General features: G+C 38.3%; 1 protein-coding gene and 1 pseudogene across 4 annotated transcripts in view; one reads left to right on the top strand and one right to left on the bottom strand.

Annotated features, from left to right (window-relative positions):
- Positions 1-27,451, top strand: part of MTHFD2L (methylenetetrahydrofolate dehydrogenase (NADP+ dependent) 2 like) — a 132,240-nt gene that overhangs the window by 80,557 nt on the left and 24,232 nt on the right. For 3 of the 4 annotated variants that reach the window (XM_035004802.1, XM_035004804.1, XM_035004803.1), the window contains one exon: positions 25,578-25,703. In XM_035004802.1, the coding sequence (XP_034860693.1) occupies positions 25,578-25,703 (126 nt within the window). Of the gene's footprint in view, positions 1-25,577; positions 25,704-27,451 lie in introns of those variants that run through there. The other variant, XM_035004805.1, reaches the window with a different exon arrangement.
- LOC118010453 lies at positions 22,834-23,871 on the bottom strand (annotated as a pseudogene).

Raw genomic sequence — 27,451 nt, 5'->3', positions numbered from 1 at the left:
AAATAAATAAATAAATAAATAAATAAATAAATAAATAAATAAATAAAAATCTTTAAAATTAAAAAAAAAAGTAATGATAAAAACTTCAGTTTAAAAAAAAAATAATACCGTTTTTATGATTTATGGAGGACCAAAATTAGAAATAACACCATTCAGTTTGTTGATAGGTGTGACAGAACAATCTTCTTGTTACTCTTTGTTTCAACGGTTGTTATGTGATTATATGTTCAAGGCCACTCCTTATTTGTGGGGGGTGGGGTCTCAAGTGAAGAGTAAGATCATTAGTTATATTTATCACAGTCTTTTCAATCGGCTGGGAAGTGGTGTGATCTTTAGACCAGAGAGATCGATGGGGTGGAGAGGTCTGTGCCTACTGGTAGGGATAGATCCATCTGTTGGCTTTAAAGGAAATGAATCAGAGTGCTCATGGTTGGCTTTAAAGGAAATGAATCAGAGTGCTCAATGGTCTGCTTTTGTCAGTGGGAAAGAAGATCTCAAAACACAGACTGGTGGTGGGTACAAAAGGCACCTGGGTAAGTTATGGTAGACATGTACAGGCCCTCTGGGTTAGGCTACAGTTTTATTTCAGTCAAACAGCTTTTCCCATGAGATCAATGGTAATATTAACAGATATGATTTTTTTTTATTGTATAATGACAGGTGATAGCATTTGGAACATCTGCATAACTCAATGAAGAGATGTTTCCCAAATAAGCAATGCATGATGTCACCAAATCCGTTCAAAATGCAAGATAGACCAATACAATATTACAGAATATGGAAAGGTCATTGAAATGGCTTCAAATTCCACATTGCAACTAATCTTTGAGAAATTATTGCTTGTCAAGTTTTGGTGTAGATTCAGAGAAACATAACCCCATTTTTTTAGAAGGCTAGTACAACACTTCTTCCTTTTCCAACTACATATGTGTGTGATGCTGGATACAGAAGCAGATTTGAGAATCCAGCTGTCTTCTAGTAAGCCGAACATTAAAAGATTATCAAAATTGTAAAACAGTGCCTCTCTTCTCACAAATTTTTTTGTTTTGTTTTGGAATATATAGGTATTTTAATTAAATTGTATTTTTTAATTTTAACATGTAATAGGTTTTTTTTTTTTCCCCAAAGAATTAAATAGATATTTAAACAATCTATCAGTTTTAATTGCTTATATGGTAAAATCAATGGATATAAGTTGCATAAGTAAAGCTCTTTTGGGTCTTCACTAATTTTTAAGAATGTAAAGTAGTCTTGAAACTAAAACGTTTCTTAAACCACTCATTTGCATAGTAACTCTTCTTCATTCATGTCTCTATTCAAATGGCATATGTTTAGAAAGGCCTATCTAAAAATAGCAGCCTTTTATTTTTCTTTCTGAAAAATTATCATTATCAGACATTGTATTATGTATCTATTTTTTTACTAGCTATCTTCTCTATGAAAATGTAGGTTCTGTTAGGAAAGAGATTGTTGTCTGTCTTGTCCATTACCTTATCTCCTTCACCTACTATAGTACCTGGCACATAGTGGGTATTCAGCAAATAGCTATTGAAATAATGAAAATATTTCCTATGTGGATATTTTCCCTGCAGTGCGAAAGCTTTAGAGATTCCATGTGGAATTCTTTTTAATTATGCCTCACACTTAGTCTATTATTTTTGGGTCTCTCATGGGTTTTTATACTACCTAACACATCCAGTCAGTCTTCACATGTTGTTCCCCAGCACACTCTCCCCACAACATATTCATATGGGTATCAGGTTCCATATTTCCTGCCAAGGACAGCCGCCACCATGGCTGGACACCGTCACTTAACTACATACCCCATCCTAGATGTCCTGGAGCCCCCAACAGAACTGCATGAAGTTCTATTGCAGAATGGGAAAGAATGCCCCTTCGTGGTATTCTCTCTTTTTTTTTTTTTAATTTTTTTATTGTTTGTTAATCCCCATACATTACATGGTATTCTCTTCTTAGAGGGGCACAAAGGATGCTTTAGAATTTTTAAGGAAAGAGCCCTTGCCATTGTTTATTTGTGACTTCTCCCTCTCCAATGACCCTGAATGGACTCCGTGGGAGAATGTAGAGCCCAATCTGAGTTAAGAACACTAATATCTACAAAGACTCTCTCCCCCCTAACAATAAATACTATGCTGGTGTAAGCTCGTTACATACACCTGACTTCTTTCATTAGAGCAGGATCTCAACCTTGGCTACACATTTGAATCAACTGAGGCACTTCAAAGTGCTGATGCCTAATGTCCCACCCACAGAAATTCTGACTTAGTTGATCTGGGATGCAATCTAATCAGTGAGAGTATTCAAAGCTCCCCAGATGATTCTAATGTGCAGACCAGGGGGGGTAGTTTTCCCTCAGAGACTCCTCAGTCCTCCCCACAGGGACTTCTGTCATGCCCGTCCCTCCAGATCATTGCATACACCCAGCCTTAATTTTTTCCAAGAATTGAATGTCATGTAAAACTAAGCTATTTCTGATTTTTTCTTTCTTTTTTTTTTAAGATTTTATTTATTTATTTGACAGAGAGAGAAGTGAGAGAGGGAACACAACTGAGCCACCCAGGTGCTCTTATTCCTGATTTTTTCAACGGAGGAGTAAGTCTCTTTTAAATTCAGGATGTATCTGAACTGTAATGTGATCAATTGAATGAGAATCAGCCTTTCTCTTCTCCTAGGTGCACAGTGGGAAATAAAATATCTTCTCTATCATTTGGTGGTTGTATTCAGACTCCTGCTCCATCTCCAGCTGTTGCACTCAATATGCGTCCGGGACTAACAATCTCAAACTCTTTTCAGTTTCCTTAAACCTATGAAGTTAATTGGAAGTCCATATTTCTTTGTAGAGTTGGGTTCCTGTGTTTAGAACAGCTTTTCTTACCCTTTTACCTTACACATTTCAAGGCATCTAAGAATCATCACAGTCCTCTAGAAAACAAGCCTTCACCACCACAAGCCGGGTTAGGTGTGCCCTCCCTGATTGATTCCCCTCCTCATCCTATATATTTCTACATCACAGTGCCATATTCTGTTATAGTTGTCTGACTCTCTTGTTTGACCATGAACTCCGAAAAACAGACCATGTATTTTTCTTAATTTTTGCACTATCAATACCCAGACAGAGCATAATGCATAATAAGCCATCAATAAGTGCCTGTTAAGCAGATGAATGGACAGATGGATAAGCCTATTATGTGTTGGGAAAAGTTAGTGAATATTTTATGAAATATTTATATTTGAAGTGTTCTTAGGGAATAGATACCCATAACTTTTACTTTACATGTGATGTCGAAATAGTCGTATGATTTATCTTGAATCATACTCCTAGTTGTTGTGTACCTAGTCATAGAACTAAGAATTCCTGACTTTAATTCAGTGCCCTTGCTGTTTAGAACTTTCTGTAGGTTTTTTATTGTAGGTTGTGTGCTTGGCTTTGATTTTGGTTGATTAAGAATAGGGCGCCTGGGTGGCTCAGTCGTTAAGCGTCTGCCTTCGGCTCAGGTCATGATCCCAGGGTCCTGGGATCGAGTCCCATATCGGGCTCCCTGCTCGGCAGGAAGCCTGCTTCTCCCACTCCCACTCCCCCTGCTTGTGTTCCTGCTCTCGCTATCTCTCTCTCTGTCAAATAAATAAATAAAATCTTAAAAAATAAAAAAGAATAGTTTAGGTGCGGGGCACCTGGGTGGCTCAGTTGTTAAGCGCCTGCCTTCGGCTCAGGTCATGATCCCAGGGTCCTGGGATCAAGCCCCACATCGGGCTCCCTGCTCGGTAGGGAGCCTGCTTCTCTCTCTCCCACTCCCCCTGTTTGTGTTCCTGTTCTCACTGTCTCTCTCTCTGTGTCAAATAAATAAATAAAATCTTAAAAAAAAAAGAGAGAGAGAATTGTTTAGATGCTGCTTGTGTGAGAAAACACTTTCCTCAGTATAAGTCAGATATTTGCGGGAAGTGCTTAAATTCCTAAGCTGCTCAATTACCACAAGTCATGCTCTGCTCTAAGGGTTGAAACCATGGCCATTGACATCCCATGGTAAATGCTCAAATATTTCCTTTGAAATACATGAGATCATTAATAAAGCACAGCATATGGTAATGTGAATTGCATAGTATTTGCACTTAACCTAGATAAATTTTTAAAGCAACAGTAAGAGTAAAAAACAAGAGTGAGAAAGAGTATTTTAAATAATGCAGGCTACGTTACTTGACATTCTATTTAATTAGGTATGCACAAGAGTGAACATAAAATAGAAATATGAATATGCTCTACCTTCAGACAGTCTCAGTTCCTATATGTCTCTTGGAACTCACACATCATGCTGCAGTGTGTGTGAGTCTGGAGATGAAAGATAGGATCTATTTTTCATTCAGCGTGACCGCTAAACTGAGCCAGCTACCACCTCTGGTATTAACCAGAGAAGTTGATCTGATCAAGTAATGGAGAGGAAACCAGCCATGTTGGATTCACTGAGAGGCAGGAGATTGTTCTCCAGCATGGTACCTTCAAGAGCAATTTTCACAGACTTTAAAACCTATTACCCCATTAGGTAGGATTTTTCTATTTCTCTATGTATGGGAAAATGATATTTCTGCATATTTTATGATATATATTGCATATCATATATGCTGTATATATTATATTATTGATAAAAATAACATTTTATATAAAGAAAATATTTGTATGATTTTCTGGTCAATAACGGTGAATTGTACACATGCTGAAACATATCCTGTCCGATCTGCTACAAATTCAGACATCAGAGCAAAACATTTTTTAAAATTAATAAACATAGTTGTTCTAGAAAACAAGAAAGAGAGATCTCTGTAGATTGGAGTAAGGATATTTCCTTAAAAAAAAAAAGCTTCAGGGAAACAAAGTTCAGAACAGTCTGAGCTGTGAAGTTAATCCATAGGCAGGAAAGGGTTGGGACCCAGATGAATGCTTGGAAAAAGGTGCTGGCATCTTTATGCCCACACAAGTTGTGTATGTAGCTCAGGGCCACATCTGTACAACTTGTATAAAAGTGGGTGCTGGGAAAGATGCTACCTGCTTTCTAGTCCTGGCTGAGCCAAGGACAGCAGTATCTCCTGCCATTTAGCTTGAGGCTCCTGCAGCACAGCTTGTACAGTTATGGGAGTCTGGAGCTGAGCCTTAGCAGGAGCAAGTCTGGAAATGGAACTGTGAGGAGTGTAGCCCTTAGTGCCAGGCTTGCAGAGGAGCCAGACTCCCAGCCCATGCAGAGGCCACCACAAATTTGCTGTAAGAGATCAGGACGCCCTCAGAGGAGATACCCTGTGGAAAATGATTACATAGGCACTTCACAAAGACAATAAAGGACAAACAACAAGCTTGGTAAACAGAAAAGCTGACAGTGAGAAAAAAAGGGGAAAAAAAGCTGACAGTGAAGAAAATAGACATACTAGTACAATCAAAAAAGGACTCAAAGTAAGCACTTTTGATGCCATTAGCAAGATAAGAGATTACAGCCATGAGAGAAGAATGAAAGTTTAAAGACAAGCATATGGGGTTATACCACAAGAACAGATAATTATGAAAAGTAATTAGAAACATTGGCAATAAAAAATATAGTTATTGAAATTAAAAAATAAAACTTTAAAAACACACTGAATAGCAGTGAACACAGCAGAAAAATAAACCCATTGGAGTGATAAAATGAACTTATCTCAGAATTCAACACAAAGATATAAAGAGCTAGAAAATATGGCTTGGGATATGGACAATAATTTAAGAAACTCCTCCAGGAGAGGATAGTAGGCATAATGTAGAGAGCACCTTAAAGGAGGATCACTGACAATTTTATGACACTAAAGAGATATGAGTTTGAAAAAATTCACTGTGATGAGAAATATTAAAGCAAAATAATTATATTTAGACACATAATATTAAAAGTTCAGAACATTAACAATCCTAAGATTTACAAGGGTAAAAGAAAGTATCTGCAAATGAACAAGGGTCAGAGTGAAGACTGATTACTTATCAATGGTTTTGGATGCCAGAGGACAATGGAGTAATGTCTTCAAAAATTTGAGGGAAAAAAATTTTATTTTATTTTATTTATTTATTTATTTATTTATTTATTTATTTTTAAAGATTTATTTATTTATTTGAGAGAGCGAGAATGAGAGAGAGTACATGAGAGGGGGGAGGGTCAGAGGGAGAAGCAGGCTCCTCGCTGAGCAGGGAGCCCGATGCGGGACTCGATCCAGGGACCCCAGGATCATGACCTGAGCCGAAGGCAGTCGCTTAACCAACTGAGCCACCCAGGCACCCAGGGAAAAGAATTTTAATTTAGAAGTTAATTCCTAGCCAAACTATCACTTAGAAGTGATGGTGAAATGAAGAAATTTCCAGATACATAAGGACTCAGAAAGTTTATCTCCTTTAGAATGAGTCCCTAAAACAGTAGTGTAGAAGGCAAGATGTAAAGGTGAGCTCTCCCCCAAAAATATATGTCTGCCTGAGTGCAGACTGTATAAAATAACATTAGTAATTCAATTCAACATGGTTGATAAGTTGGAAATAAAATTTTCAATCAGCAATACTATAGAACCTATGTGAAGAAAGACTGTGGAGGGTGAGTAATAGTGTGGGACAAAGAAAACCACATCAGTTCAAATCTTCAGCTCTTCTTTGAAACTCATTAAAGCTATGGGCCACGGTCCCCACCCTCAGGCCTGGAGAAGTCACCTAGGGGTACAGACAGGCTGTAAGAACAATGTAGCTCTTTCTAAGGCAAATGACTTTATTTGGAGAGATTGGAGGGAAGTTCAAGCCTAAAGGCACTTTTAAAAATAATGGAGATTTTGGTGGTAGACAACTAAGAGGGGGCTAGTAGTCCTTGAGAGCAACGTGCTAAGCCACAGATCAGCTATATGTTTAACAGAGAGAAACAAGGAAAAATAGAGCTAAGAAAACACCTCCTGGGAGTGGAACAAAAGACTGGCCTCAAAGACTATCCCTGTAAAGAAGCTTAAATCTAACTGATGGAGACTGCAGAGCAATTTATTCCCCAAGATTCCATTAAAACAAGAGAGCAATCAATTGACCATTAGAGCATACCCTAAAAGCTGGGTATGATACTAATAGAGGAATAAAGTAAATGGATAATCTGTACTAGAATACACCAAAATTTTCATGGAAATATGTTGTCATTAGGAACAAATTTGGGGGGGGGAGGGAAAAAAAAAAGAGATGGCACAAAAAGTAACATCAGAAAAATTTTAATTGCATGTAACCATGAGATTGTGGAACATTTTACAAAAAAAAGTTATATAGATAAATTTATGCCACTAAATTTTAAAACCTAGTTAATATTTTTAAACCTAAGGGGGGAAAAATGACCAAAACTAACCCAAGAAGTAGGAAATCTGATTAAGATATTAAATATAAAATAAATTGAAATGGTGGGGTTCTTCATATTTAAAAAATATAAGTAATAAATGGTTTTGAGATAATTTCTATTAATTCTTTAAATAATAAATAATTGTGTCTTATACAAACTGATTTGTGGGAAGAGAAGAAAGGGAGAGAAAGGGAAGAGGAAATTTAAAAACCCAGAAATACATACATATGTATGTATGAAATAAGGTGTCATTAAACCTTGAAGGAAATAACAATTCAATATATAGGGTTAGAACAATTTACTTTCCATTTAAGAAAAAAAAAATTCCAGTTAGATTCCTACCTCATACCATACATAAAAATTAATTACAGATGGAATAAAGAGAATAAAGTAAAAATAAAATTTAAATTATTGGAGAATTTAACAGAAAAATATCTTCCTGAATTTAGAGCAGGTAAAGCTTTCTTAGAAAAGATAAAAGCACAGAGATACAAACACAAGTGAAAAATCAACAAAAAACTTGACACACTTCAACACATCAAATTTATTTATTATTTTAGAGGGAGCATGAGCAGAGCACAGGGGGAGGGGCAGCAGGAGAGGGAGAGAGAGAATCTTAGTGGGCTCCATGCTGAGCGTGGAGCCCTATGCTGGGCTCAATCTCACAACCCTAAGATCATGACCTGAGCTGAAATCAAGAGTCAAAAGCTCAACAAACTGAGCCACCCAGGCGCCCCTAGCATATCAAAATTTTAAAACCTATTAACAAGGTGCCCATTAAAGTTAAAATACAAGCATTATATTGGGACAAAATGTTTTCATTATATCATGTTTTCATTATATCCAGTATATATAAATACATTTTTAATTTTATTTATTATGCAAACAAGAGGTCTCACATATTTACCACTGAACCAACCTACTAGTGCAGAAGCATAGAAATGGAGGAGAACCATTTTCCCAGTAAAACATGTCTATTCAGGTAGGCATGATGTTACAGCATGATGTGGTAGGAGCAAGGGACCTTACGAATACGAGTGCTATCCATGTACAATTCCTCGTAGACCCAGCTTGGCTCTTCTTCCATGTCTCCTCTTAGAGTTGCACCTCATCGTATTACCAGTTTCCATCCGAAAGCACTGGGGAATGTAAAGATTCTGCTTTTATTTCTTGGCCAGGAATCGAGTGACCCTGCAAGTCTTATGAGAAGACAGCATAGTGGGTGGGGCCAGTGAGCTTGAGGAGACCTCAGGTCTCAGAGGGAAGGCACCCTGGAGCTGATTGTCCCATCTGACTGGCTTGAGGGTTTCAAAGCTGTGCCGTGGGATGGGGGTGACCCCAGCAAAGCACGATGGACTTTCTGAGCTGAGGAGAATGAGCTGCGAGTCTGGGAAGACCATAATGGCTGAAATTCACAGGACAAGAATACGGAAGAGGAGAGGTGGCACAGAGAGACTCAGATGCAGGGGGGCCCTCTTGAGTACTCAGGGTGCACGTATATAAGGAAACTATCCATGGCAGAGAAAGAACCACCTGAAAGGAATAGAGAGAACAGTGCCCAGCACCTACACAGTACCAGGAATAGTGCCTGTTTCTACTATCCAGACCAGAAAAACTCAAGATTCACAGGGCTTTGGGTAGAATACATAGAAAGAGTATGTACTTGACATACTTCTAACCAGACTGATTTGGAAAAAAAAGAAAAAAGAAAAGAAAACACAAATTACCGATATCAAGAATGAGAGAGTGAATATAATTACAAATTCTACAGATGTTAAAAGGATAATAAAGGAGTATGATGAAAAAATTTATGCCAATAAATTTAACAAGTTAGATGAAATGGACGAATTTTTTGAAAGACACGAAGTACAAAAGCTCACGCAAGAAGGAATCTAGAACCTAAATAGCCCTCTATCTATCAAAGGAATTACATTACATAAAGTTCCTCCCACAAAGAAATCTCGATGTCCAAATGGCTTCACTGGTGAATTTTACCTAGCACTTAAGGAATGCTAGCCAGTTAAGGAATGTTAACCAGTTCTACACCAACTCTTACAGAAAATTGAAAAAGAAGGGACACTTCCCAATTGGCCGGCATTACTCTGATACCAAAACTAGACAAAGATGTTACAAGAGTAGAAAACTGTAGGGGCACCTGGGTGGCTCAGTTGGTTAAGCATCTGTTTTTGGCTCAGGTCATGATCTTAGGGTCCTGGGATCGAGCCCCGCATTGGGCTCCCTGCTCGGCAGGGAGTCTGCTTCTCCCTCTTCTTCTGCCCCATCCTCTCCCCCTCCACTCATGTTCTCTCTCTCAAGTAAATAAATAAAATCTTAAAAAAAAAAAAAAACCTATCAACTGCTATCTCTTGTGAATATAGATGCAAATATTCTGACCGAAACTTATCCAAATTTAATATATTGAAAGGATAATGCATCATGACCAAATGGAGTTTACCAAAGGAATGCAAGATTGGTCTAACTTTAGAAAATCAACCCATGTAATTCAGCATTTTAACAAACTAAAACCAACCAAACAAAAATAATAAAAATTAAAAAAAAAAATCTCAGTAGTCTCAGAAATCACATTTGACCAAGTCTATCATTCATCCCACCAAAAACTCTCAGCAGAGTGAGAAAGGGACTCCCTCATCCTGATAAATAGCATTTATGAAAACCTTACAGCTAACATCATACTTCACCCTCTAAGAGGAGGAACAAGACAAAGACTGTCTTCTGAGCACTTCTAACATTGTACTGGATGTTCTATATGGTATAATCAGGTAAGGAAAGTGATAGAATGTATCCAGGTTGGGAAGGAAGAAGTAAAATGCTCTTTATTTTCAGACAACATGATTATCTGAAAATCCGGTAGAATCTACAAAACAACTGCTAGAATTTATGAATCAGTTTAGCAAGTTTGCAAAATATATGGTCATTTATAATAATATAATCATGAATACTAATGTACTTACCCCTTCCCAAGAAGTAGAATATTACCAGTAGCTTACATCTAGTATGTGCCTCTTATTCCCTCCCCATGTTCTAAAAACCCCTCAATGTTTTATGTATAGTTTATATGCATGAGCACATAAATGTAGACAAAGGAACAAGAAAAAGGCTAGAAGATTAGGAGAATACACACCAGTCTAGCAAGAGGATGGGAATGGGGATTAAGTTTGAGTGATACTTTACCTATCCCTACAGTTCTAATATTTTAAAGGGCAAGAAAGTATAAACTTAGAAAAAAAACTTGTGGTAAATATGCCGAGTGTTGATACTTGTTGACTCTGAGTGGTGGCAGCATGGGGGTATTTTCTTTTTTTTTTTTTCCTACTTTCTGTGTTACTTGTTATTTATATATCTTTCTATGTTACTTCTCTATGTTTTTTAAATTTCTAAAAATGAAAAGGAGGTAATTTTTATATAACATAAATGAGAAGTTCTGATGTACAGTGATTTGAAAGAGTAATAAAAGACCTTTCAAATTATCGTATGTGGAGCTGTTAGGGATCCACTGGAAAACAAATTCAGAGCCCATTATAATTGGGAGAATATATGTCAATTTCTAACCTGTGTCTTTCAAGTATTGTAGTTATGACCAATTTGTTTGTTTTACTTTGTGCGGTAGCACAAACCATGCCAAAACTGTGTGGCTTAAAACAACAGTCATTATTATAACTCACAAGTCTGGTTTGCTGGGATATTGATCCACAGGGCTAGGCTGAGCTGATCTCAGATTGATTCATTTGTGTATTTGTAAGCTGACAGGCTTACTTATGTGTCCGTGAGTCCGCTGGGGGCTCTACTCCGCTCTGGGCTTGAGTGAGGCACTGTAGCTCTTCCCTGGTGCGTCTCCTTAACCTGGGACCAGCAAACAGGCCCCGATGTGACCTTATCGTGATTGCGGGGCTGCCAAAGGGCAAGGGGGAAGAAGCAAGACCTTTTGAGGGGAGGTTTTGAACTGGCATATTGTCATTTCTGCCTCATTCTATTGGCCAGATTGATTCCCACATTCAGGCTCAGATTCAAAACATGGAAAATCAGCTCCATCTCTTAAAGGAAGTGCAAAGTCACATGGTAAGGAGTTTGAATACAGGGGGAATGGAGATAAAGAATTAGGGCCTTTACTGCAATATATGATACATTTCTTGACTTAATGTATACTTACATATACATACATAAAGTAAGACGAATTTTTGCGAAGGATTTTTTTTACTATGTGTCTTGCTCTTTGATTTATGCTGTGCTACATCTTGCTGTGCTATTCCCTTAAAAAAAAAAATTCTGATTGCTACTGGATTGTTTCATGACTCATTAGTGGGTCACTACTCATAGTTTGAAAAATACTCTAACCGGTGGGAGAGAACTGCGTTGTGTGAATGGAGGTTTCAGTTCCTGGATTCCGCACGATTTACATGAGGATTTGCACTCACATAAAGACAGCCAAAAGGAAAGTAGTGAACACAAAGCAGTCTATTAAGAATAGTTCACGCTCAAGATGGGAGAGTGGGCAGCCCAGAGGTGGCGACGCCCTAGACAGTTGGCCAAGGACCCAAGAGACTGGAAGCAGCTTTCTGGAGCAGGCAGTGAGTTAGACAGGGACCAGAGGCAAGGACGGTGATAAACAGGTTACACACGTTTCCCAAGATGCAGGACCCTGCTCACATAAAAGGACAGGACTCCTATAGCTATAGGAGTGAGAACTAAATGCCCCACCATGCCTGGGTACGTACATGCACCCTCAGGGAAGATGGAAGGAGAGTCTAAATAGATGATTCATTTAGGATAGGAGTCCTGTCCTTTTATGTGAGCAGGGTCCTGCGTCTTGGGAAAGCTGCTTCCAGTCACTTGGGGGCGTCCTCCCACTGGTTGGGAAGGGGAGTTTTTGATCCTACAAGGTTTGTACCATAACCATCATGGCGGCCTTCCCCCATAGTGGGGGAAGACACTAAAACCGCAAAGCAAATGCCTTATAATGAGTCAAGTGGTTACCTTGCGCTGGAGGTGAAAGAGGAGAGCACGTGTTCTGCCCCTGTGGCTCTTGATCTGTTAGCCCTGGGGTCTTGGAAGCCCCAAAGTCAGGGTGTTGTGCTGCCAGGCTTCTAAGGTGTGATGTTGTGCTTCTTGTGTGTAACCTGTTTATCCCTGTCCTTGCCTCTGGCCCCTGTCTAACTCACTGCCTGCTCTATCAATACATTATAACATAATGTGTGCAGGTACAGTATCTTTCTCTTCCAATTTTTTTCTCCAGGGTAATATGTGAATGACTCTGGCATATCCTGAGCAGGTATTGGGTATTTAGATGCCGGGGAATGTGCTAAGCATTTTATATACATCATTTCATTTATTTCTCTAGCCATGTTTACGAAGTTGTTATTATTCTAGATATATAGGTAAAGAAACTGAGACTGAAATAGGCATTTCTCCAAGGTTACCCAGGTTTTAACTGTACAGCCTGAGATTTGAACTGGAGTCTTAGATATTGACCAAGGAACAGAGGAGGCTAGACAAGCACTTAAAATTTGCCATGGCTAGTATTTTTGTCACGGATAATCCTAACTATATAGGTTAGTAAAATAGTAATTTGATATAGCATACAACCTGCCAAGTTTAATCTTCTCTTTATCAACATTTGTCTAGCAGCAAGATTTCTAGAGCAGTCCTTGTCTAGTAGACATCTGGACAAGATTTCTAGTCTTGTGTGGCAGATGAAGAAGAAATGCAGTTTACCTAATTTGCTCATGTGGAAGCTTTATTATTTTCTTTTAAGAAGCAAAACACTGTTAAATTGTCCTTTCAACATACTGTAAACATGAAGGATTAAAGTCAGTTATCTATGCTTGAGATTCTGGTAGTTATAGTTCTAAAAACATTTCAGTTGTTTGCTGACCAATAATCTAGACCATTGTATCCTTAAACATCTGTTAGCTTCCCCCCGCCAATCTTTATTGACTTTTTCATTAATATCTTTGACAAGTTAATTCAAAGTAGTAGAAACTCAACCTTCATCTATTTAGACTCTCCTTCCATCTTCCCTGAGGGTACATGTAAGTACCCAGGCATGGTGGGGCATTTAGTTCTCACTGTTACAAGTTCCTAACCTGGCATCCAGTGAGATAGCCTTCATCTCATCGGGTCCTTGGCCAACTGTCTGCACATGCACTGGCCCGTTTGTCTCCAATGGCTTTATCACTCTGTGACAGGAAACTCTAAGAAAGTGTCTCAGGCATCTGCCTAGGCTCTCCTTACATCCATTTAATTATTTGGGGTCATGACACCTTCTCAATCTCCACCCAGACTATGAGGAAAAGATCCCTTTGTTTTTGAACATCCCAAACCAATACTGGGTTTTTTGCCAACTCTCCAAGACACAGCCCAAGGCACATTGACTAGCAACCTCTCCCTGGGAACCTCTCAAGTTGAAGCTCTCACCACCTCTTCCAATGTCCTGACTTTATATTTAGCCCTTTCATTTTCTAGCTTGAGTCCCTCTGTCTTTCCTAAGTGTTAGTCTTTTGAAATCCAGGAGTCAGAGAGTAAGTTCTTTCTTCTCTGTTCTCTTTCTTGTCTGTATCACTTCTCTGAGTCAATAAGCACCGAGGGTCTCAGGCACTGCTTGAATGCTTAAAGGAGATGTGTAGCATAAGCCCTGACAGCTGGCTTTCCTTTTTGTAATACAAGTGCCTAATAAATAAGGCCGAAGAGCTTTGATTACAGAGGCATCCATTTCAAAGATGTCTATCTCCAGTAAACATCTCTCCAGCTGCTAGATATAAAGAGCCAGGCTGCCCCTCCCTGCCAGACTTCATTGTTTTAGAGATCTTGGTTGTTTTGATAACTGACCACTTGGGCTGCTTGTGTTTTCTCTTCCTGTGCCTTAGATTCCCACCCTGAACCACAATAAAAGCAGAATCCCAGGCCCGTGCACTCTCTCCCTACTGGTTACCTCACTGGGTGCCCCGTGGTGTGCTATGTAATATCCCGGTCATATAAATAATAAACTTTTCTTTTTCTCAAAGTTTCCTGGTGGTTATTACGGATGCTGTCTTATAGTCATAATAAAAACCACAAGGGCCGGTCCAGCCACAATATTGGTTTCCAATAGGCTGAGACCAGCACACAACGAGGCGGGAGAAGGGAAGGTCTAGGACTATAGACAAAGGAAATTACAGGGATTATCAAAAAATGTTTTGTGTTTCCTGAATATCAGGTCTCATTAGTATGCATTTTCTAGACTATCTGGCCTTTAGGAGCTATATCCTTAAAGCAGAGGAATTGGACTCACTAGTTTTCAAATTTGACTGTGGGGAGCCTGAGGGGCTGTTGGCTGGCTGTAGAGCACCCCCCAACCCCAACCCCATCTTCTCTTTGCAACTAGTACATTTCTCCTTGCTTTGATCATGTTACATACTGAGCTTGGTAAACATTTTTCCTTTAAAGAAAGGGTGAAATAATGTTTGAAACCCATTCCATTTGACTTTAATACTCTGTATATAGGCATGGTGGTTAGTAATATAGACCCTTGCCTATTACCCCGACGACCTCCAACCTCTACTCATGCCTCAGATACACCAATGTCTATTTGAAGGGAACAAGGTTTGGTTGATGAGAGGAAGAAAAGAGAAGCATGCATCCAGCCCCCACAAGTTCAGTGGATTTTGCAGAGGAAAGATTCAAGGCAGAAGCTAATAGAACTACCCAAGAGTGTTCCTGTGAATTTCTGAGAACAAAGGGATTCCATACTCCTAAATGATCCAGTATGGCACAGAGCAGGACCCTGCTGGCCCTCAGCTCTGTAAGGAACCTGGCACTGTTCTGGCACCCCAAAGATTAGAAGCTTTGGAGGCATCCAGAGATTGTCCGTGCTATGGACAGTATATTCTAATGATACACATCATAGCCAAACAAATACCTGATAGGAACCAAAGAAGCCAGAGAAAAAGAAGATATGCTCTGTAGTCATTGCCACTGACTCACTGGTTTATAAATACTTCTTGAGGATTCCTAGAAATAACAGGGGGACTTCTAGGGGAAGACCCTGCAATATAGTTTCTATTTAGCTGGGATACATTTAGCCATCATAGGACTGTCTCCAAAGCAAATAAAGCTGAAGAAAGTTTTTCTAATCTAGAAGAAAACATACACATTCATACAAATTCCACTGCAATTACTCTTGTTATTTATGTAGTAGGACAATTTCCAGCTGAAGGAGTAATCCACCTGAATAAGCATTTCCACGGTGTCACTTTTATATCTGAACAAGAGTTCTGGTTTTGTTCCCAGCCTCACCTCTGACTCATCATTGTGAAACTAAGAAATCATTTAGCCTCTCAGCACCTCAAAATCTTTCTTCTGTGAATGAGGATAATGGGTAAACCTTCTCTTGCTTCACTGAATTGTTGTGAAGTTTAATTAGATAATGTTTGCACAGCCCTTTGAACTCTACTAATTAAATTGATGTGTAAATATGGTGCTTCCTTTTATCAGGATGCCTTGACTGAGCCATTTCATAAAGACTTAAAGATGACCATGATAGGAGGATTCATAGGGAAAAGATTTTTTTTTTTAATTCATGTGAACGCAATTCTGAGATCGTCAAATAGGCATCTGAAAATACCCAGTTGGAGTTCTAATTAATAGGGGTAAGGATATGGCCTCATACTTGCTCAAGGGGTAATGGTTACACCTTCATATCAGGGTAAACTTAGCACCTAGGCTGTACTTACTGTGCTCTGTGTGTGCTTTAGGTATTGGCATTGTTTTGTTTTCTTTTTAAGATTTTATTTATTTGAGAGAGAAAGAGAGAGAGAGAATACAAGTGGGGGGAGGGGCAGAGGGACAAGCAGATGCCCCACTGAGCAAGGAGACCGATGCGGGACTTGATCCCAGGACCCTAGGAACATGACTGAACCAAAGTCAGATGCTTAACTGAGTGAGCCACCCAGGCGCCCCATATTGGCATTGTTTTTAAGGTGTTATGTTTATTCATTATATTTTACTAAGACAACACTGGTGATTTATTTCATATCTCTCATATAAGGAATCACACAATAACAGGTTTGCAGTCACCTAATAAGAAAGTCATAACTTTTGAAGTAGCGTGATTCAGTGTAGCTCACCCATGGGTTATTAGCCTACTTATCAATCAGAGAGATTTCCACCCACAACAGAGAAATCTTAAATAAATCAGAAATCCTCTTACTAAATTTTCTGATGAGAATAGTTCACCCTAAAATAATTATCCCAATTATTTCTGAAAATGTGTTTTAATAATAGGTCTTTTTTTCTGTCAGAAATAAATTCATAGATGGATTAATTGGCTTGGGGAAAAAAACACAAGCCTTCCTCTATAAACCTACCTTGGACTTTAGTGTGTAATTATATTTGTTAGCTAGAATTTTTTAATGATGATATCATAATTATGTAGCAATTAAATTTCAAATGTTACTGAATATCCCAGAATATAGAATTGAAATGTTTTATCAGGAACTTAGACAACTGATATGAGAGTTTTGAAAACTATTAAATATCAAGGTGGGAGTTCACAATGGCAAATACTTCTGTAAAATCTAATAGCTAGTTTATTAAACTTGTAATGTTTCTTCTGTCGTATGTACTTTAGGAATATATCCACTGCTGGCCCAGCATAACATAAAAGCACTTTGAAGTGTTAGAAACTTCAAATTCAGCTTCTGATTCCTATCTTCTGAAATGGATGTTCTGCCCTGACTCTTCATCTGAATGAAAGAGGAGGTTCCAGGGATTCTTTAGGCCCTGGTTGAGGGCTTATGAAAAGTACAAAGTGCCTTTGTAAACTCTGGGCATAAGGGCCCGGATAGGTATAGTGTTGATATTTTCAGAAGAAGGCAAATAAGTATTGATTATTATGATCTAAAGGGACACAAAAGAAAACAAAATACAGATCTAAAACCAAAATATATTGCCTCAGGAGGCACAAAGACAAAATAGACCTTGAGCTTGCTGCTATAGGGAAAGGGAATGAGTATTCTTTTTATGTCTCTAAAATTCTGAATGCATCTATATTACCTCACCCATTGGGGTTTTTAAGTAGGAGGATAAATGTTCTAAGAATCAGTCAATTCTCTATTAGTTTTAGTCTAACTTTAGCTTATTTTAGAAAACAAACCTTTCCAGGTTTTGGAAAATCTTTAACACTGGCTTTCAGCTCAGAATAAGACTAGATCTTAAAACCAAAGCAGTTTTCCCTGTTCTGAGGGAGATTTAACTTTGCAAGGTAACTGCACTTTGGGGGGTTTTGGCCAGTTAGGAGGGAAAGGAACAGCTAAGAAAGAAATGGCGGAAATAGTTGAGGGAGGAGGAATAATTGGATGAAGGCTATTAGGGTTGTGCTGAGACTTGGAGGAATCTAGAAGAGAGACCATTTTTAGGTTTTTATCTTTTGTTTGCCATGGCCAAGACATCTTTTAAGGGAACAGTTTTGGAACATGAATACCTTTGAATACTTCCTCAAAAACATTAAAAAATGCAGACCACTGGATGGGTAGAATTTTATTCCTTTAGGTTCTAAGATACCTCTCCAATGAACACTTTTATTCACCTCAAAAGTTCTTCAGAATGGCTATTATAATTCTCAATTATCCTTGGTGAAATGATGCCATCTAGAAAGGTAGTTATAAGAATCTGGGATATGGTATAAACACATGTAAAGAGCAGGAGTCTGTATCAGAGGGGAGAATGGTGTTGGTTTTAGACTGAGGCAAATCCAGGAGAGTCTGGGACTGGTCAGTTGAAAGTGCTGTTTGTATACCTTCTGCCTCACACCCCCCAGTCTAATGGCTGGCCCGTCTCTAGTTGCAAACCTGACCAATTTGTGGTTCTCCCCAGACAGAAAGGTTTGGGAAGATTTCATAGACAAAACAAAGCTCTTGTTCTATGAAGAAAGTTTTCATAAAATTTTACTTAGTGACCTGAGGCACAGTTTTTCTATAGGATTTCTATAGATATCTATAGGATTTTCTATAGGATTTTCCCAAAGTTCAGAAGACACTCTCTGTATTTCTCAGTTCTTAGGGCCAATTTGAGGAATGGGTTTATCCAGGTTACTCATATCTCCTCCCTGGGAACTTCTCCCATATAGATATACAACAGAAATGACAGGGACATAGGCAAATTTCATTTTAAGTAGTGAGACTGATCTCTACTAAGGATAAAAGATTTTTAACTGATTGAGTAATCAAAGGATTCCTAAAAAGGGTTCCTTATTCATAGAAGACAAAATAAATTCAGCGTTTGGGGAGCTTTAATAAAAGAAACCAGAGTTCAGACTCAATACCAGACTTACCTCATCATTCCAGTGAGAGAGACCAATAATAACTCCCTATCCCAGCAAGAGGCTCAAGGGACCATAGAGGTACCCGTGGTTTCTGAGTTGAGATCTTGAATCATGGCCAAGAGTGGTTATTGATGAGATCTTCATGGATCTCCAATATTGTTGAATACTGGCTCTCCTTAAATACCCAAACAATCCATTGATAAAACGATCTGAGCTTATAGTTACAGAAGCATGGGAAAACACTGTCTTGGCAGTCTTTTAGGAGGCGTGGTGTCCTGGAGCTTCCTATGATCATCAAGTCTGTGAAGGTTGATTCTGAGCATCTCTTTCTAATTCTATGTTCAGTTGATGTCACTTGCTATCTTGAAGTCCCATGGTAGGAGTATTTATGCCATAGAAGAGTATTTATACCACAGAAATCACCAAATTCCACAAATCAGGGATTTCCCCCCCCAACCTCCAGAGAGCCAATTTACCTTAGTAGTGTAGAAGCAAAGTTGGGATATTTAGATGTTGGAATTTGTTTTAAGGCAAGTCTTTTAATGTGGAGGCTTGCTTAGGATTGGGTAAGGAGCCTAATATAAAAGTTTAGGATTGGTGGGTACAGCAAGGAGAGGATTTTGAAGCAAGGATTTTCAAGAGTCTTGGAAAACAAACAAGTCATTTGATACTATCTACTGAAAAATCAAACAATTAGATGTTAGTTAAAATGAGTTTTTAACAACTTCCCAAGACAGTGAAATTATTCGCAACTTCTATCTTTCTAAGCAAGAGTTTCCTGGAATAATAGTCATGTTGATGAAGACAGTGGAAGAGTAAAGTCATATTAATGTATACAGTAAGCTACGTGGGTGTGGATGGTTTCGGTTCTCACATACAATGCTTGAGCCTTCAAATTATATAAGAATTAAGGATAGGTTTCCATGGAATTATCACAGCAAAAAAAAATAAATAAATTAAATAAATAAATAAAGCTCATAGGAAATAGTTATTTGAAATCACTATTCATGTTCAACTTTAACAAAGCATAAAAAAAAAACCCTCTGACTCCACATCCTAAAGCATTTAAAACCTATTGGTGTTTAAATATTTACCAGATATTTAAATAGCTTTTAATTCTATTCCACTGTTATCAAATAATAAGAATTTAAATATATTCCATTTATATACTTGGGGAACTGAATACATCATGTCTAAGGAATATCTTTTCAGTGTCTTTAAAAATATAATTAATGAACAACTTTATACTTCCAATCATTTGCCTCTACAAGACAACAATTTAGATGGATGATTTAGAGTATTAAGATATTTGAGACAGATTTTGTATGTCCATTTGCTATAATTTCAGCATTAAATACAGTTTGTATTAGTTCTTTCTTTTCTTTAGTAGAATGATAGGATCAGAAGTCTGCAAGGATCAGAAATGAAATAGTTGAGAGAGAAAGAAAAGAACATTTGACTATGCAAAAGACAGTGTTTAAATCATAGAAATGGGAGGCATTAATAACCTTCCCAGATCCTTCTTTACCCGATTGTGAATATTTCTAGTGAGGAATAAGGCAGTATACAGTTTCTCTTTGTGGAGCATTTTCTTATTCTTAAAATATTCTCTGTAATGAGCTGAAGGCTATTCCCTGTGTTCCCTCCTTTCATTCTTCCTTCTGAAAACATTTCGAGTAAATCTACTCTATTCAGTTTAGCATATTGATGACACTACCACAATTATTGGGTTTTGCTTTTGTTTTCAGTTGTTTTGTTTGTTTGATTGTTTGTTTGTTTTGTTTTTCCTGAGATAGGCCGCCTGAGTTTATTCAGTCATTCTTCTATTTCAGAGGTACTCAGTGTGGGGACCAGTACTGGTCCACGACTCTCTTATTCTCTGGGAACCATTGGTCCACAACGAGATAAGGTGCTGAGCCAGAATATAAATCAACATACTGCTTCCTTCACTGAAAAAAACCTTGCTATGAAAAAAGAAAGCTAGCTGAATTAAACAGTGTGTTTAGTGAGATGGTTGTTTTGCAGTGTGGCATGAGCTTGTTTACCCTGTTGCAGGCTGGTAGTAAAGAGTTAAACCAACTAGTTTGATAGTACTTGCTCCATATGACATGAGTTCTAGATCCATTCTAACCATTCTTCTCTAGACCAGCCCCTAGAATACATCCAGTGCTCCCAGAGAGACTCTGCCGAAAATATAATGGGAAACATTATATCCTTATATCTGGACACTGTCTGTCTTAGAGTAGCCTAATAAATGTATGTATGTATGTATGTATGTATGTATGTATTTATCTTTTAGAGGAGGAAGTGGGGAGGGGCAGAAGGAGAGGGAGAGAGAGAATCTCAAGAAGGCTCTATGCCCAGCATAGCACCTGACACTGGGCTCCATCCCACAACCCTGAGATCATGACCTGAGCCAAAATCAAAAGTAGGATACCCCACTGACTGAGCTACCCAGGCGTCCCTAGTTTTTAATGAATTTTTAATCAAGTACAACTCCTGGTCAGAATTATACATTTATCTCCTCTTAAATTCTTCTTGCTACTTATAGTCCACCATTCCAAAGTGGGCTACCTATTAACTATTCTATCTGATTTTGTTCATTTACACATATAGGCTATGCAGCTACTGCTGTGTTAAAAACCAAAACCAAAACATCTCAATCACTTTAAACAGCCATCTTTTTTTTTTTTTTTTAAGTTTCTCATGAGTTTGTGTTCAGCTGGTCAGTTATGGTGACTTTGGCTCGTTTCTTCTGATTTTGACTGGGCTTTCTCTAGCATCTGCCTTTAACTGGTGGTTAGCTAGAGTCTAGTCTAGGATGGCCTCAGCTGAAATGACTCAGCTTTCCTCCACAGGATCTGTATCCTCCATTAGGCTAGCTTGAGCTTGTTCTCATGGCTGTCCCAGGGTTCCAAGAGATATAAGAAGAACACAAGACCTCTGTAAGGATTAGCCCTGGCATAGGGTAGAGCAGAGAAAGGCAGAAAATAGACCTGGAGGAGAACAAAGATGAAATAACCGTCATAGTGCCAGTGTGTTCTTCCAACTTCTTTATTAAAAAATTTGAAAATGGCACCGACAAATACTTTTCATGGAAGACCTCAATAGACCTTCTTAGAGATGGATTGATCAACAGTTTTGGAAAACATTATTTAACTATCCATGACTGTACCAATAGGAGCTTTATCCAACCCACATTTTTCCATGATGTTAATAAGGGTTTAGTGAAAAATTTTGTCAAATTTGATGCTGCAATTAAGAAAACATCCATAGTTTTCTGAACATAAACGATCATCACTGCATTTAATTATAATAGGAAAATATTAGAAAGAGTTCAGGACTGTATAACTTATGGTAATCCATATAATAAATAATTTCATGTGGATTTTAAATTTCAAATAATTGATAAAATGGGGAGATGCTCACAATTTAATCTTAATGACAAAATGGTAGGATACATAAACACAATATTAGCAAAGTCATAGGTATTATATTTTATATCTAATATATAAATATTTTAAAATCCTAGAAAAACAATAAAAATATACTTACTATCTTTGAATGGCATGATTATAGTGATTTTTATTTTCATCTTAAATTTAGATATTTTCTAGATTTTCTGCAATAGACATATGTGATGGCATCCTTAGGAAAAAAAACATGTATTTAAGGTTTTTCCATTTTGTAATTAAAATCAAGCATACATTTCCCTCTATTTTGAAAATTGCACATTTGTTTATTGCCAGTCTGATATTCCCTGAGAAAACATAATGAACAACTATAATTGGGAGGGAAATTTGGATCTTTCTCAAAAGCCTAGTAGCTGGATTTTAATAACTATTTCATCAACATTTTTATCTTAAAAATATTTCCTGCAGCTATAATCAATGTATGTTTCCTTTTTTTTTAAGAAAAGATTTCCTTTTATTAACCATCTATAAAACTTCCATCTAGATCACTACCCTTTCAGAGCTCTTTAGTAACTAAGAGCAATGGATAAAATCCATGTAACAGTTCAGAAAAGTTCCCATCACCATCAGTTCAGAACATCTGATTCACAAGCTTTGATAATTTAAAAAGAGTGATTAGAAATTAGACACCACAAATAAGATTTTTTATTTGTCACCATTAAAAGTCTGAATTTTAAACAGATTCTTGGACTGGTGGCTCATATCCATCAGCTCATTCAGTCTTACCACTGGTCTCATCCCAGTCACTTTTCCAGAACGACTACCTTCACCATGAAGCTCCCATGAGCTTTCCCAATTCAGACTTGGGCTTCTTCAGCATTGTTACTTTTCTAACCAAGAAAGACATCCTGGAGTGAATAAATGGACTGACAAGGTTTTTCTATGTCTTTTCTGAGGCTATCTGGAATCAATTTATTGGCCATTTCTTTCAAGTGCCTGCACTTCTTGTTTTCAGTTGTTTTGTTCGTTTGATTGTTTGTTTGTTTGTTTGTTTTGTTTTTCCTGAGATAGGCTGCCTGAGTTTATTCAGTCATTCTTCTGTTTCAGAGGTATTCAGTGTGGGGACCAGTACTGGTCCACGACTCTCTTATTCTCTGGGAACCATAGGTTCCCAGAACCTCCCACAAAATCTTTGATTTTCCTCCCACTGAAAAGTGGACTCTCTGTCCTCTTAAATCCAAGTGGATTCTGTCACTGCTTAGTTTCCATCATCTTTTTCCGAATTTGGGGTACCTATTGGTGCTGAGCATAAGAGGTCTTCTGAATCGGATTGTTGTGTTTTTTAGTAAAACCAACACAAAGTAGATGAAGCAAATAACCACTGGTAGTCTTGACATCAACATGAGCTTCAATCATGGTCTGCCAGTTTTCGACCATGGAGCACATTCTGTCATGGGTAAGATCCACGCCATGGAAATCAGTCAGGCAGTTTTTGCCCGGAACATCCTCAGTAATTAGCTTGAATTTTCTGGATGCAATTTCATCGTTTACAGATCAGCAAGGCTCACTTCAAATGCGCGGCCCTTGAAGCCATCGGATCCTATTTTGGTTCTTCGAGTTCTTGTAACTAATGTTTTTCCAAAATTTCTTGTGTTAAACGTAGCTGGCGCTTTCACATCATACCAATCGTTCCTTGAAAATGGATCAACCATTTTCTTCTTGGCTCCCTTTTGCTGCCTTTCATAAGGTGCTTTTTCTTGCTGACTGCCATGGCGCTGCTCAGGGAACCAAAAGGCTATGTTTTTTTTTTCTATTGGGTTCCAAGAAGAAACAGGATTATGACTATCTTTAGGACAATACTCAATATCTATGCTAGACCTGATAAAAAGGAAGAAGTTCTATGGGCTAGGTAAGAAAGCAAGAGAAAAACCATATTTCAAACATTGATGCCTCATTTGTTATATTATTATGTGGCTGGGGAACCTATCAGTTAGCTGCATCTATTTTAGCACTGACCATTTCTTTATAGCCTTTTAATTCTTACTTGTACTAAAAATCATATGTCAAGAAGGTGACATTTAAGCCATCTGGAATGCATAAATGGATAGTTTAAATGTAGAAGAAAGCCTCTGACAACACAACATGTGTCTTTTTCTTGCAAGGGATGCAGAATGTGAAAATGAGTAAATCACCTCCTAAACACAGTGGTGGGAGAGTAAAGATGGCCACAAAATCTTTGATTTTCCTCCCACTGAAAAGTGGACTCTCTGTCCTCTTAAATCCAAGTGGATTCTGTCACTGCTTAGCCGGTAGAATATGACAGAAGCGATACTGTGCCAGCTTCCAGGTTCCAGCCTTGAGCTACTGGCAACTTCTCTTCCCATTTCTTGGAACACTCATGCTTGGAAGCCAGCTGCCAGGAAGCCCAAGCCACAGGAGAGGCCACACCTGTGTGCTCCAGCTGATAGTCCCAGCTGAGCTCCACCAACCATGAGCAGCAACTGTAGCCACGTAAGGGAGACATCTTGGACTGTTGCCATCTTGGACAGTCAGCCCAGCCACATCTTGGGATGACTCCAGCCTCAGCCACTGTTGGATTCCAGCTCTATGAAAGACCCAGGGAAGGTCCATCCACTGAGCTCAGTCAACCCACAGAACCGTGAAGTGTAATAATGAAGTGTTGTTTTAAGACACTAAGTTTGGGGATGGTATCTTAGTAATTAACAAAAAATAATTGGAACACTAACCATTGTTAGCTGGTACTGTCATACTTGAAATAAAGTTTGAAAATCGTTGTAGAAAATGAATGGTGACATAAGATCTCTGTAAAGTTATCTTTCTAACTGCAGTGGAGAAATAGTGAATAGAGCTTAGTATATCTTATACCTTTCCAAGTCATATACAAACATAATGAATCAAAGAAACCAAGAAAAAACAAAAAGAAAGCCCAAGATAACACTTCATGTTTAGAGTCGATGTGATACCACCATGTGTATGGTACTTTACCATTTACCACAACCCTGAGAATTCGAATTATTATTGTCTCATTTTTTTTTCTTTTTATTCATCCTCCCTCTACTCACGCAACCCTTCTTTCTCTCTACCTCCAATTTCCAAATAGTTTTCATTCCACCAAACCTCAACAGGAGCCTGTTTCATGTCCATAATGTCCCCATGCCATTTACAGTGCATGAAACACAAAAGGATGCTACTCCAGTGGGTACCCATCAGGAGAAATCTGGTAGCAATCTCAGAGGTGAAAGGGTAAATCCAGGTAGGATTTTATGCACAGAAGCCACCATGTGCTGCCTTTGTTCTTCTGCTTGATTGGAAATGATTAAGTGCCGTTGGTCTCTTCCTAGAAACAGTGTATTTTGTACATTTTTTAAAGCCATGACAACAAAACATTAGATATATAAATCTTTGTTATGGTCAAGGATGAAGTTGAGGTATTTTCCAACTCTGTTTTGCTTTCAGGTATTCCAAAGTTGATTACATCTGATATGGTTAAAGAAGGTGCTGCTGTAATTGACGTGGGTATCAACTATGTCCATGACCCAGTGACGGGAAAGACAAAACTGGTTGGAGATGTGGACTTTGAAGGTAATAAACTATATCTCTTTTGATGAGTGAAGAAAATGAAAGAATCTACTTTGCATGTTTTGATGGTAGAAAGAGAAACTTCGTATTCGATGCAGGCATTATTAAGTTATTAATCATTATACCTCTTTCCTCTGAGGGAAGAGAGTTTAATCACTCACATATTTCTAACCTTCCTCCCTTTCCCCTCCCTCTCTCTCTCCCTCCCTCCCTCCCTTCTTTCCTTCCTTCCTTCCTCCCTTCCTTTCCCTATCCCTTCCTTCCTTCTTGTTCTCCTCTCACTTCTTGGGAGGAAAATATAATTACACCATTAATATTTAGTTTTAAGATTAAATTCCTTATAATGCAGGTTTTTAGTGAAAGAGTTCAGCTGGCCTCTGTACCAGGAATTATTTTGATTTTTTGAAGTGTGTCTCTGTACTTCGCCATCCAGGCTATATATTCAGCCATTCACTCTTAAAGCCAGAAGGCATCTTGGGATGTGTTTGCTAATCCTAACAATATGTCAGATCTAGAGAGTTACCCGGTTAATTCAAGTCAACATTCTCCACTTGTGTTTTAAAGAGGATGAAGAAGAGGAGCTGGGTTAACATTTCTATGGCCGTTGAAGGAGATAAGGCAGCAAATGTGTAGTAACAAACAATTCTAACTCAATGCCTTATCTCTACTGAGCCCCTGCACAGATAGTTTTAGATGCCTCACCCCTAATCCAATTTTACTTCCAATATCTTCATCAGATACTTAGAGGCATTCAGGTTTTTAGTATAATCTCGGAATCTTAGATGTCCAATAAGATATGAACTTAGTAAAGTAGATGGAGGTATTTTCATATTAGAAATATGGTATATATTAGATTGATCATCTGGCCAAAAAAAGCAAGGCCATGTCAATAACTTTATCAGCTATAGGTGTGTCTTTATAGACAAACTGAAAGGAATAATAGATGATGCCCTTTTTAAAATAATTCCAAATTTTACATTTCCTCTTGGAATCTGGTCATCAGCCCATGGTTTACCCAAGTCCTAGGATATTATTGAATGAAACCAAACACGCAGGCACCCAAGTGTTCTAGGGCATTGGCCCTATGTTTGTGAAATTCCAGGGTGCATCAGGTAGGCAACCTGAGCCTGGTGCTAAAAAAAAAAAAAGAAAAAAGGAAACCCCGAGGACACTTGTGCTGCAATACACTGTGGGGACAGAAGGGCGAATAAGAGCAAAGTAGGGAGAGCACGCCTCTGCCCTCGCAGGGCATGGAGCTTGCAGTGAAGAAGCGTGGCTCTCCGAGTAACCATGGGCGTCTGTCTGTGTATATGTGTGTGTCACGTGTATGTGCCGAACTCTTTAGGAAGTGACCCCGTTTCTTTATTTCATTTGTCATGTCCGATCAGCAATGTCAGGTATCCATAATTTATTTGAATTTCTCAATGCGAAAGAGTAAGGAAACATTTCATTTTAAAACCTGATCTTATTTTATTTCTTATCCTTGCACTGTCATTCTGCTTCTCGATAACATTACAGTTACCCTGCATTTATTGCGAAATCACCACATGCTTCTGATGCACCCAGATGGCATAGGCAGAACCCAGCTTGAGGCAAGAAAAGCAGAGATATTTGCAGTTCACAACCTTGACCGTGCTGGTAGGGCAAGCCTCCCCAGCAGTTCAACACATTTTTAAGACCCTTCTCTCGGGACACCTGGGTGGCTCAGTCGGTCAAGTGGCTACCTTTGGCCCGGGTCATGATCCTAAGGT

The sequence above is a fragment of the Mirounga leonina genome, unplaced genomic scaffold (assembly GCF_011800145.1).
Source record: "Mirounga leonina isolate KUSES-001 unplaced genomic scaffold, KU_Mleo_1.0 Mir_129, whole genome shotgun sequence".
In the NCBI taxonomy this organism is placed as follows: Eukaryota; Metazoa; Chordata; class Mammalia; order Carnivora; family Phocidae; genus Mirounga; species Mirounga leonina.
The sequence above is the reverse complement of the archived record's forward strand: the minus strand, read 5'-3'. Positions and strand labels throughout refer to the sequence as shown.